This window comes from Aedes aegypti, chromosome 2, assembly GCF_002204515.2.
Source record: "Aedes aegypti strain LVP_AGWG chromosome 2, AaegL5.0 Primary Assembly, whole genome shotgun sequence".
Taxonomy (NCBI): Eukaryota; Metazoa; Arthropoda; class Insecta; order Diptera; family Culicidae; genus Aedes; species Aedes aegypti.
In genome coordinates, this window is record NC_035108.1 from 182,694,767 (window position 1) to 182,707,711 (window position 12,945).

Consider the following 12,945-nt stretch of genomic DNA (forward strand, 5'->3'; position numbering starts at 1 on the left):
TTGGATCCCTGTGTAAGTACAGCTGTTCTTGCAATAACGGAGTAAATAGCAACTGCTGGCGTCAATCATACTCATGCTCATGCTCATGCTAATTAGTTGTGGATGTTCCTATAGTTGCGGTAGTGTCATTTCACCGCCAATCGACGTATCTGCTTATTGATACACGAAATAGCCGAAAACATCGTTCAAATTCCTTCAGAATAGATGAAATACCAAAACTGCTTAAACTTTTCACACTTGTACCAATAGTTGCGGTAAAGTGTTCCTATAGTGGAGGATTCCATTAGAAAACAACGGGTACCGCAACTATAGGTTCACAAATTCAAATTTACCTCAACTAAAGGAACGGTGTACCAATGGACCTATGCTCGGGTTCATTATTTGACGTTTGAGCGGTGCCGTGTTATTTATGTAACCATGGAAATTAGTGAATTCGGCACCGCTCAAACGTCAAATTAGTGAACTCGTGCATCGGTCCATAGTTGAGGTATTATTTTTCACCGACAAGCCGATGGTTACTGTGATGAAATCACTTTTCTTATTATGTTAATGGTCGTTACATCCCGTCACAACAATAATATGTACATTAATTGCGCTACTTGAATTTTGAGATGTTAAATTAAGTTGAACCTTAGTGCTTAGTACCTCCACTGTTGGAACATTTACCCTATTTCTTGTAAATTCATGCTTATGCACCAAAAAAAATCTAAATGAATAATCTATCTATCAACTAGTGTCAAATTTGACTTGATTGAGAGCGATTGCAAGAGCAGAAAAGCTTGTTACTTTAGAAAAGCTGTGAATTTTCTGCTGAGTAAATTTTAAAATATTTTAAAGTTATTTTGAGAATTTTAAATCCTTGCCATCAAAACTGATTTGAAATTTTGTTTTAATATTGGCATTGACCTTTCTCATGATTCAGGCTTATTTTATATTCAGGCACTTTTCATGAGATCTGATCCAGGCCCCCCGAAGTCCAAATCCGACACCAATTGATGCAGGAAGAGTACATCCCCGTTCTGTAAAATGCTTACCGTTTTCGCTCATCTCTCTAAGATAATGGCGTACTATGATGCGCTAATAGTCTGAGTTATAGAAACTAAGCTTCGCAATTTAAAATTTTATCCACGACTGTGAGAGCAAAAATATAGCAGAATATGTCCCTGAGGGAATCTGTGTTCACCAAAGCTCGAGCAACAAACTGCGCTGAATCATAGAATCTTAAGCTTTGGGATCACACTTCATTGGAAAACTGTGCCAGTTAATCCTTTTCAAGGGAAGTTAATACATGCCAATTCTTGTCGGATGCTTCGCGCTGAAGGTCGTTGCCGTTAAACATGATTGTAATCTTTCATTTTCGGTTTTTTTCTTCAAAGGTTTTAAAGTTTTCGTAACGATAGGTTGTTAGCATATTGTCCCCTATCCATCTGATGAGGCAGCTGTCTAAGATACAGTTTCCAGATAAAAACAAATGTTTGTATTTTGACTATTTTATTTATGATGCGCTGATATACTGATTAGAAATTCAATTTAATTTATAAATATAAAGTATATGCGCACATTAATTCCAGGTATGAAAACGATTTCGGCATCATTTAATAAGAAATTGCTCCCTCTCAGTACCAGTCAAAGGAAGAATTTTGTCTATCGTCAATGATGTGCCTGAAAAGAAAAAAAACTTATTACATTGTTAACCCTTGCGATTTGCCGTACATTTTCGTACCTAGCTCTAACCAACTATCTCCAAGTCCGGCGTCTTTCCGAGCAGCCATAAGAGCGTATCTTAAAGCAAACAGTGCTGACACTCCAAAACAATAAGCTGGTTCACCGGTGGCCTTCGAACGAAGTACTCCGATTGGGTTGGAAGAGTTTTTAAGCAACTTGATCCTAAAATCAGTCGGTATATCTTTTGCTCCAGGTGGTTTGTAATTCCAAGTACGATTATTCAACAATGCTCCTGTGGCTTTTTCATATACCAAATGTTCCGTAAGAAAATAGCCCACACCCATAATGAAGGCACCTTCGATTTGCCCTATATCAATTCCTGGACTCATACTTTCACCAGTGTCCTCCAGTATGTCGACTCTAACCAACCTACAAGCACCTGTAAGAACGTCCAGCTCCAATTCAGTACAGCACATTGCCCATACTGTGTACGAACGAAAATCAGACGGTTTCGTATTATATCTAGCAACTAAATCAATGTTGGCGGTGAAACATGTATTTACAAGCTCCTCCCAAGATGCAGTAGGGTTCATTTGTCGAATAGGCTGCATTCGATTTGCAAGTATTTCACAGCTTCGCATTACAGCGAATGCCGCACTCTCTGATGTGTTGCTTCCACCAGATATGAAACTATTCGGAGAAGTCATGCTGTTAAGTGGTTTGATAGAAATCTTTTCCACAGGAATTCCTAATATATAGCCAGCAACTTGGACTACTTTCGTATTTATTCCTTGGCCCATTTCAACTCCACTATGGGTAATCGAAACGCTGCCATCTAAATGATGAATTGCTACCCACCCATCGAAAGAGCCGCCGTAATCTATTTGATATGCTAGTGGAATCATTGATATGCCTCGTTTTCGCCAGCGGTTTTTGATATTGAATGTGTCTATTTCGTTTTTTCGCTTAACGAATTCTGCATCTTTGACAAAATCACTAAACAGCTCTCGCATTTTGCTTCCTGCTGGAATGTTAGCAAGACGAACACTTGTTGAATCGACTCCTGTTTCGTGTGCTATATGTTCAATAATATTTTCCATTGTAGCATACGCTTCAGCTGAGCCAGGTCCTCGTAACCACGTGTTACTAACAACATCTGTCGTAGCCACTTTAGATAACAACTGCCAGGAGCTGTCATCGTAGCAGTTTTTGAAATGATTTAGATAAAACATTGAAAGAGGCTCATTAAGTGAACATCCTGAATCGTGAGTGAATGTATTAGAAAGTTTAACTATTTTGCCACTGTCAGTTACATTTACTTCATAGTCATTCCAACACCCTTGACGCTTGCCAATCGAGCTCATATTGGCTTCAATGGTCAAAACAAACCGTACAGGTCTTTGACTTAGGTAAGCAGCAAGTGCACATGCGGTTGATATCAGTGCACTTCGAGTTATCCTGGATCCGAAGCCACCTCCGACACGTCGACAATAGTAGTTCACTTTACTTTGAGGTAAATTGAGCATAAGAGATATAGAAGAGCTCACTTGATCCGGCCACTGTGTCGAACAGTAAACATCAATGCCATCTTCTTGTGGTATGCACATGCAACTCTGCGTTTCCATTGAGAAATGATACTGACCAGCAAGATAAAATTTACCCTTTATGGTTCTGTCTCCTGCACCAGCCGTACTGAACTTCGAACCAGTACGGTTGTTCGGCTGATCCGCTATACGTTCCGTAGCTCCTGCATTCATTATATCTTCAACTGTCGCGTAAACGTCCCCTTCAGGTTGACTATAGATAACATCAACCAAAGAAGCTGCTTGATTTGCAACTTCGAACGATTTTGCAACTATTACTCCTATTGGTTGACCATGGCACAGTACTTTGCCGCTACAAAGCAGTTCCTCTGGTTCTACTCCAATTGGAAAGAAATGATTGATTCCTTCGATCAAGGGCATGAAATCGTTTCGTCCGGGAATATCTTTTGCAGTATATAATGCCACAGCACCTTCAAGTTCCATGGCTCTTGTGGCATCGATTTGCAAAATGTTGCATTTTGCCTGTGTAGCCGTGAAAAATGCAGCATGCAGTTCATTTGGTCGGTGGGGAATATCGTTGATGTACTCTGCTTCTCCCGATGTCTGTGCGAGTGCTTCGATCTTTGAAATATTTTTCGTTAATGGCCAGTTTTGAGGATAGGTATCGTATGATTGTAATCCAGATGATACAGGACGCTCAAGGGGTATAGCTCCAGCTAAGAAACGTGGATTGACTATGTTCGCATTCCTCGGTGCTATGCACAGTACAAATCTGTAAGAGATTAAATATATGATGATCAAATCTAGAAAGATGCCACCAGATGTATTGAGTTGAATCGAATGAACCTTTGTATTTCTTCCAAGAAGTTAGTCTTAATTTTCAAAAAGGATGCTACTCGTGGGGGTAGTTGGAAAAGTGCAAAGTTCTAACCTCTCCCTCCCTTGCCAAATAATTTTTAACATTTTTAACAAAAAATGCAAAAATCTATTGCAATTATATTATTAGAAAAGTTGCATCATAAAAAAAACTTCACTGCTCCAGTAATTTTGATAGAATTTCCTGTAGGAATAACATGCCTCATTGATTAATCTTAACCTGTATCTACCCTGCAAATATAAAAAAAAGTGCAAATTGCTGCCATTTCGACAATTCTTGACGGATTGCTTTCGTTTAAGTTCGAATAGAATTGTCTGGATGAGTTTTGAAATCAACATCATAATTTTTGGAAATGTCCATCGACTTGGGATAATTCCGGTAAGTCACTGGGACAAGTCGGGTAAAAATGAACCCATCTTCCTTTTCAATAAACTTTTATCCAACTTATTAGTATGAATCTTACTCCAACTCAACATGTTTTTAAAGTTTCGACTTCGAACGTCGTGTGAGAATTAAATTTGACAATTTCGGGTGTTTATCGGTTGTTTATGAAACATTAGTAAAACCGGTAACAAAAATATCAGCTTTATTTTCTTCTTAACTTAAAAATTTGGATATTGAACATTGTCATTTTGAAAAAGCAGCTCAGACCTTATCGAATACGATCAATTTGATGATATTGGCCACCTAGAAAATAAAGAATAGTTTACAATACTCCCTAAGCAAGCTCGAAATTTTCTCATTTTGTAAAAAAAAGCTTGTTCACAACTAAGTCATATAGGTGGCCAATATCCTTCAAATTCCATAATTCAAAAAATTCAAGATAATAATTAGTTAGCTACTAGGAAGCCCATTAGCATGTTTCTTAAAATATTCAAAATAGCTAGCAGAGATGATACTTGTTCCTTGAAGGGGATCGCAGTTTATAAAGGTTAGGACTTATATAATAAAATTGACTCGTTTTGAAGTGAATGCATCATTCAGTATGATTACATCAATTATTAGCGGTTCAAGAAGTTCTGTATAATAAGGACCAGGACCTGTTTGTTTGGCACCATCATGGATCACTTCCAAATGAAGTAAATTTCTATCAATTTTAATATTGGGCTTGACACGTTGAGGCAATAGCACATAGGACAAAACACTCACGGCATGCAGAGTTAAAAAATACTTTTAAAACACTAATGGTTGAAAAATTGTGTATAGTGCGAAAACTGGACAAGTTTTGATTACAGATAGAAAAAAAATAAGGAATGTAAATTAAGTGCAGCAACTTATTTTGAGATCATGAAATGAAATACGCTTAAAATTAAGGGCTTAATTCTCGTGGCCGAACAATCAAAACAAGTTTTCCTGTAAGCGTAACTTGCATCAAAAGTGCTGTCTGAGATTTTTAATTCAGCTATTCTTAATTATTTCTCTACAAGTTCATAATAGAAGGTTTTTCTAGTGTTAATACTGCTGCTCTTCACTATATGTTGTGAGGGGTAGAGATGGGCAGAAAGAATCGGAGCCGTTCAAAAGATCCGTATCATTCAAAAGAACGAGTGATCCGTGGCTCTTTTTTGGCGAGAGTCGGTTCATTTGATCATCAAATTAGTGAACTCGTGCATTGGTCCATAAGCAAAGTTTTGTACTGTTCCGTGTTCTCAGCATAGGCTGACAAATTTGCCCTGCCCACTTGCATACTGGCATAAGTAAGATAGAGAGAAAAGTGCCCATTTAAGGCTAAGTAGCCCGTCATTCGTTTTGGCAACAATGATGACTTTTCAGCTTGCATTTCAAAGTGATAAAACTCAGTCTCGTTAGTTTATATTGGCTTGAAAAAGTTTCACTGTACGCGCTAACATGCATAAAGTATGCTGATACTTTTTCAGCTCTATCAGTGCAAAACCAACTGCTTTTCTTTGATTCGAAATTCTGAGATGAATTAGCAACAATCATCAACGACGCTTACAAATTTCAATGACGGCCTACTTCGCCTTAAATGGCAAAGCATATTTTGCTTCTTCATTTTATTGGTTCGTGCAGGGAAAATCGTCCGAGTATGTCATGTTTTTGGGAAAGAATATACGAAAAATGAGAGAGCGAAAGACTCGCGACTACGAAACAAAAAGAGATTTACAAAGCACTCGCACTTATGAAAAACCTCGTAAGGAACTGTCATCGTATGCGTGAAAAATATATCTCTTCTTGTTTTTTTTTTCACAGAAAACCGAAGAGTTTAGCAGCTTTGTAGTCCCGAATACGAAAGGAACACGCAACAGAGAGTGAACCGCTCTTTTTCCGTCCGCTTGACTCAGTTCGCCCTTGCTTTGCAAGCCACTGAGCTACTAAATCAAGAATCCGGTTCACTAAAATGAATGATTCGGATCAAATCTGAATCACTGAAATGAACCATTTCGCCCATCTCTAGTGACGGGCTGTCCATAAATCACGAAGTTTTTTTTTTTTTTTTCAAAAACCTTCTTTTGTCCCCCCTTTTTTTTAATATGTATGGTGTGGAGAGTGGTTTTTGCCCGATAGATGATATAGCGTGCTTTATGGATGGTCTCTGACACATTGTTAACTTACACAAAATTACTGGATAGGAATGGATAGAGTTGACCATTTTTTAATTTTGAATTTTGATCCAAAATATATCACAATTTGATCCATAATGTGAAAAGTGATCCATAATAATCTACACTTCGCAGCAGTTGATATAATTTCAATGTTTGAGGAATTCCTAGTGAATATTTGACACAAAGGAGTTTAGTACTGTAAAATCGGGTGTAATTGATCAGAAGGGTGAAATTGATCATCGTATCACACGATTTTTAACTCGTAATGGAGCACAAATATCAATGTAAGCTGCAGTAAATGAACGTTGTTTTTCGTAACTATTGTCGAATTGTGCGTTGTGAAGTTTTTTGCGTTGAAGAATGTTCATTACTATTATAATAATGTAAAATTTCAAAATCATGCACCTATAAACTTCTATTTCTAAGCAAGGATTTGAACATATTATAAACCTGAAAGTTTGTGAGGATGCTTGAGATATAATCCCAAACCAGATTTCATCTCCAAAACTCGTACCAATCAGCTCAAATGGTTGAAATAATTGATTTCCTGTTAGATATCATTGAATTCCTTAGGAAATTGCATACATTTAGGCGTTTTTCGCGTAATTCTTGAAATTCACCTATTCGTTATTTATATAAATATTGCATTGTTAAGAATTTGACAAGCATATTTGGATTCAGGGAGCTCAAATTTATCATGTAGAGTTGTTTTGAAAACTAACAATAATGGCATTGACAAGTGATCAATTTCACCCCGAAATGAGATCCCCTGATTGTATTTTAGAGATATTTGTTAACACTAAAATGACATTCTTTAGAAAATTTCAGTACATGAATCGATGAGGCTCACCTTCGTACTTTTTTTCCTGCATTTAGTTGTTTGGCATTGTTAACATTATAGAAAACAGACTAAGAAAACCGTGAAAAATGATCAATTTCACCCGAAATTACGGTACACCAAATTCCAATTTTAAACGGAACTCTTCGTGCTTTAAGATTGACATTTTAGGCTTTCTATATTTTATTATTGAATTTATGGCAACTGCTTTTTTTTCTTTTTCAAGATGGCAATATATATATACTCTTTTAAAGCATCAAAAAAATACTTGTTTTTTATTGTAGACCATAGCAGGTCATTCGCGTCTGAGAAAAAAAAAATACTTTTAAGTATCGGAGTATTATGAACTTCGTTGGTATGTATATTTTTAACACATAGATATTGAATTCTTCGGTATATTATGCAATTACCATAGCAGCTTATAAACTTGTATGCAAATTGACTGGAATCAATAAACTATGGATTTTCATTTTTTATGATATTTTGTTATGATGCTTTTAAAAAGTGGAGCTCTAGATCTAAAATGGTCGTCAAATTGAATGATTAGATTGTTCTTTCCGAATGAACTTGTTGGGATTAAGATTAAGCACGATGCACTGTAGTTGGATTCAAAGCAAACACATTTTGCTAGCTACCGAACTTCACAAAAAATTGATCAGTCTTGGGAAACATAATTCACTAGTTTAGAAATCAATAAATAAATTCTGAACAGCAACTTTTGAGAACGTTTTTGATATCAAAAGTTATTTAATTGAATGTAGTGTTGGATCCGTTGAATCTGTTGCATGCTCCTTGTGGGCGAGCGACGGAATCCGGATCCATTGTGTCCAGTTTGCGCTGTGCGGAAATAAAAACGAAGTGTGCCGGTGAAAAAAAAATCCAACGCATCAGTAGTGTTGGATCCGTTGAATCTGTTGCATGCTCCTTGTGGGCGAGCGACGGAATCCGGATCCATTGTGTCCGGTTTGCGTTTCAAGGAAGAAAATAACGAAGTGTGCCGGTGAAAAAAAAACCAAACGCGTCAGTAGTGTTGGATTCGTTGAATCTGTTGCATGTGCCTTTGTGGACGAGCGACGGAATTCGGATCCATTGTGTCCGGTTCGCGTTGCGCGGAAGAAAAAACGAAGTGTACCGGTGAAAAACAAAAAAAAAACGCGTCAGTAGAGTTAAGGGGGCAGGATCCGTCATTGATTTCGGAATTTTCAAAGGCAGTTTTTTCGTTCAAAATCAGGAAAATTTACATGAAACTGTGTTCACTGTATTCTATTCTCCGACCGAAACACAGTGAACACATTTCCAGCGAATAATTTTCAGTTTTGAACGGAAAAACTGCTATTGAAGTTTCGACAATGACGATGATTGCGATGACGGAGCGTTGAACGTTAAATACGTTGAACCTGTTGTATGCTACTGTCGAGCGAGCAACGAAATCAGTATCGTGTCCGGTTTGCGTAGTAACCGCACTATCAGTGTCGGTCATTCGTGTATATGCTCACGTATTTATTTCGAATTACACTCATTAAAATAATGAAAATTACTCTGGACGTAATTCAGGTTATGACTGAATGACACATGATGTAAGTGATGGAACAACACAAAAACGTGTCCTTGAAGATGTATTGAACAACAAATGTAATTTTACATGTTAAAGGACACGAAAACAATGGAACTGTGATCGACATTTCCCAAATCAGACACTAACGTATAAGCAATTGGACACAAATTTACGTCATTCGGCTCGCTTCTTTTATGTGCATCCCAAAAGACGTAAATCACATTATTTTTTGGTACTGTGTATATATTTATCGTTTACCAAAACGAGTCCTTTCCAATATCCAAACTCCCAGTGTTTTCTTGTGGAAGTGCAGAGGACTCCTCGGCTTCTGTAAAGCAAGTAACACGTAACATTTCCCTCCCATTCCCAAATTGACCTGCATTCGGACGCAGCCGGCGCCGGAATTGTTTATTATAATAATGAGAGCACCAGTACTTACACATTGAGGATGCTACTGATCCCGAGTAGTGTCTGTTGGTTCCCTGTGTAAGTACAGCTGTTCTTGCAATAACGGAGTAGCAACTGCGGGCAAAAATGGTCATTGGCATAGTAAGCTCTCAGTTAATAACTGTGGAAGTGCTCATAAGAACACTAAGCTGAGAAGCAGGCTTTGTCCCAGTGGGGACGTAATGCCAGAAAGAAGAAGAAGAAGAACTGCGGGCGGTCAATCATGCTCATGCTCATGCTCATGCTCAAAAGTTATTTAATTGAATGAATTTGATGAAAAAATTATAGCGTTTCGAAAGATTTGATTAAATTTATGAATCGATTTTATATATCAAATTCAAATCGATTCAAAAACATCGACATTCTTGTCACAATTTGCTCAACGGCCGTGCACCACTGCCCACACTCTGTTTCAATTTTAATTCAAATTTTTTTGTTTAAGGAAATTTGGAGTTGCGTTCTTTAGCCAACTTTTAGAAAATGTTGCAAAACTTGCAACGTTCAGCGAAAATGTACCACTACTTCCTTTACAACTGAAAACAACATTCACGTAAAATTGATAACGTTATACTTAAAAAACTATTTTTTGGTTCACCCTAAGTCAAAACTTTCAAATTATGTTCACTTAGCTCAAAAGAAGAGTTAGATCAAAAGTGAAGAAACAGTTGTTAATAGTAACAGTTTCTAAAAATATCCTCAAACAAAAATGTTCAATGAAAATTGATACCTAATAAAGGAGCACGCTATTCAACTTTTCTCTTAGAATATGCAAAACTCATTTATGAACATACTATCTGAGAACAGCATACGTCTGACATCAATGCAGAGAAAAAAAAATGTCCTGCTTAATTGTTGATTCGAACCACTGTGCTCTGTGTGTCGTTAAAAAAATCAAATCATTGCTTTTGGCCAGCCTGAGAGAAAATCTTTTAAAAATTTTATTCCTAAATACACCAAATGAAAGCCCTTAATCCATATTATGCATATTATACAGGAATAATATTGGAACTGAGCATAATCCTTATTTACGCTTTAAAACCGCGTTGGTTAATATAGGTCACCAGAACCAGTTTGAGCCACAATAGCCTAAATATGAAAATCACATTGATTTCTTATGTGAGTGGCCAAATTAGAAAGACCCTGGCCAAATTGGGTGTAAAGAAATTGAAAGTATAACGAAAATTATTGTTTTCTTTTATTTTTTAGATCAATTTGGACAAATAAATAAATATGACAATATATGAATAAACACGAAATGTTTCCTGCCAATTTGCTGTGTAAAATGTACTGTGGCTGCAATAAGAGCTATGGCCAAAACCAGTGCTTTGATCCTACTTGTTTTAAACATATATTTCGTAGTATTTGTATTTTCTAATTAAACAAATGAAATTCTGAAATAAATATCCATAAATTGTTGATGAAAGTAGTCGAATAGTACCCAAGCCGTAAATTATCCTCAATGTCGAAAGTGTAATTGTCAGTCAATCGTATAAATAAGAGCTTTGGAATATATCTAAAAACATGAAAGACGTTTTTTAACATCGTTCCACCTAAACCAAACTAACCTGTAAAATAATCCCAGAGCAGCTTGTTTCCGGAAGCTTGGATGAGGTTCCGGCAATTCCCAATTCGGGTTTATTTCAGCATCAAGCATCCGTAAAGCTTCCTGAATTGTATCATTCTGGAACAGATATTTTCCCACGAGGGCCCTCTCGGTCTCTGCTGCATGCGTAAACTGAAAGTATGGTGGAGTGAAAGCAACCTTGAGACTTTCTGACTAGACTACTGAAAGTGAAACAATTTACGCTCGGGTGGATTCCTCCAAAGCATAACGTTGCCTCGTTAACGATATGCTTGTTGCTGGAAAGTTTTACCAAGAACGCGGCATTAACATACGCTTTAGCATTCTGTGCCCGAGGTTGCACTTTATACGATTTGAAAATGTATTGCACCGAATCTAATGCTGGCAGAACTATATTTGTGATAATCTTTTTGTTCATATCCATTTTGATAAGCTCCTGAGGAGTAGTTTTGATCATCATCCCATCAGAGCTTGCTGGAAAAAGACGAAAATTAAGCTATCTTTTACTGTTGCGAATGAACATGATTTATACTTATTGTTAGATGAGCTCCTACAGTTTCGAGAAGGAGATATAGGTCGGATGGAAACTCATGGTGCTGCTGCTTCAATGATAGATTACCGGCGAGTGAACCAACATTCCGCACTGCAGTATGTGCTATCATTTCTACATGCTTAGCAACTTCTTCGCAATACTTAAACTTTGAACTATTTGATGCTGCTTGCAATAATATGTTCCTAAATTCAGTTAGAGGCACATTTGCTCCAACAATTAATTCACTACCTATCCAGTGAGAGTGAAGTTCTTCCACTGAGCTTATATCTATAAAAATTGATATATCACTTTTTCTGCGATAAACCCCATGTCCAGTATTGCCACCTACAATAATGTAAGGTTCATTTCCGATTTCAGAGAAAATATCCAATATGTCTTCAATGCTATACACTTTGCGCCAATGTTTTCCATCTTTGAACAATAATTTCAATGGTCCCTCATTGCGATCATTACCAGAAGAGCACGGTGCACTGTTTTCGGAACGCATCACTCTACAACTCGTACCCAAATCTTCAATATCACTGCACATTGTCACCAGCCTTTCATTGGCATCACAAGCAAATGACTTAAATGCATCCAAAATAGGCCTGTAACCGGTGCATCGGCAGATATTTCCATCTAAAGAATTCTCAATCTCACTCATGGTGACATCCTCTCGTTTGGAGTCCATCAAACTGTACATACTCATCACCATTCCTGGAGAACAGAATCCACACTGTGTTCCATTAAAATAAGCCAATCTTTTTTGAACTGGATGATAGCCATTTTCTTTTGACCCAAGCCCTTCGATCGTTACTATTTCCATTCCATGGCAAGAAAACACAGAAAATAGGCACTGAAAATATGTACAAGTTAAAAATTCTTTGTTATTAAATACAACATTTTGCTGAAACTCACAGAATTAACTGAGAACGATTGAATCTTCTTTGTAACTGGATGCGGTCGTTTAACGTTGACAATGCATGCTCCACATCCTCCTTCCAGACACATGAACTTTGTGCCCGTCAGATGGGCATAATTTCTTATAAACGTATTCAACGATGTATCCACGGGTAGGTCATCCGATGTAACTAGGCCAGATATGATAACAAGTATTTTTGGTTATATTAATCATATAGATTAAATAATCGATTAAATACTTATATTACCTTTGTAAAGTTTTCCGTTGATTGTAAAAACAGCAGCCATTGCGAAATACTATAGATGTTAGCACGTGAAAAGCAACCAACAAACTAACCCGGGCAACCCAAGGTGCAGAAAAGTTTACGACTGACTCACGCGAAACGAGCGAAACGCTCATCTTCAGCTAGCAGCTAGCAG

At 37.2% G+C, this 12,945-nt stretch overlaps 1 protein-coding gene across 1 annotated transcript; it reads right to left on the reverse strand.

Annotated features, from left to right (window-relative positions):
- Positions 1–1,494: 1,494 nt before the first annotated feature.
- On the reverse strand, positions 1,495–12,875 carry LOC23687731 (xanthine dehydrogenase 1). The gene is made up of 7 exons (XM_011495245.2): positions 12,774–12,875; positions 12,523–12,695; positions 11,605–12,460; positions 11,296–11,546; positions 11,056–11,225; positions 1,724–3,981; positions 1,495–1,662 (listed from the first exon to the last, which is right to left on the reverse strand). Exons 1-7 carry the CDS (start codon positions 12,811–12,813, stop codon positions 1,592–1,594), a joined length of 3,819 nt encoding a protein of 1,272 aa, XP_011493547.2. The 5' UTR covers positions 12,814–12,875; the 3' UTR covers positions 1,495–1,591.
- Positions 12,876–12,945: the final 70 nt, after the last annotated feature.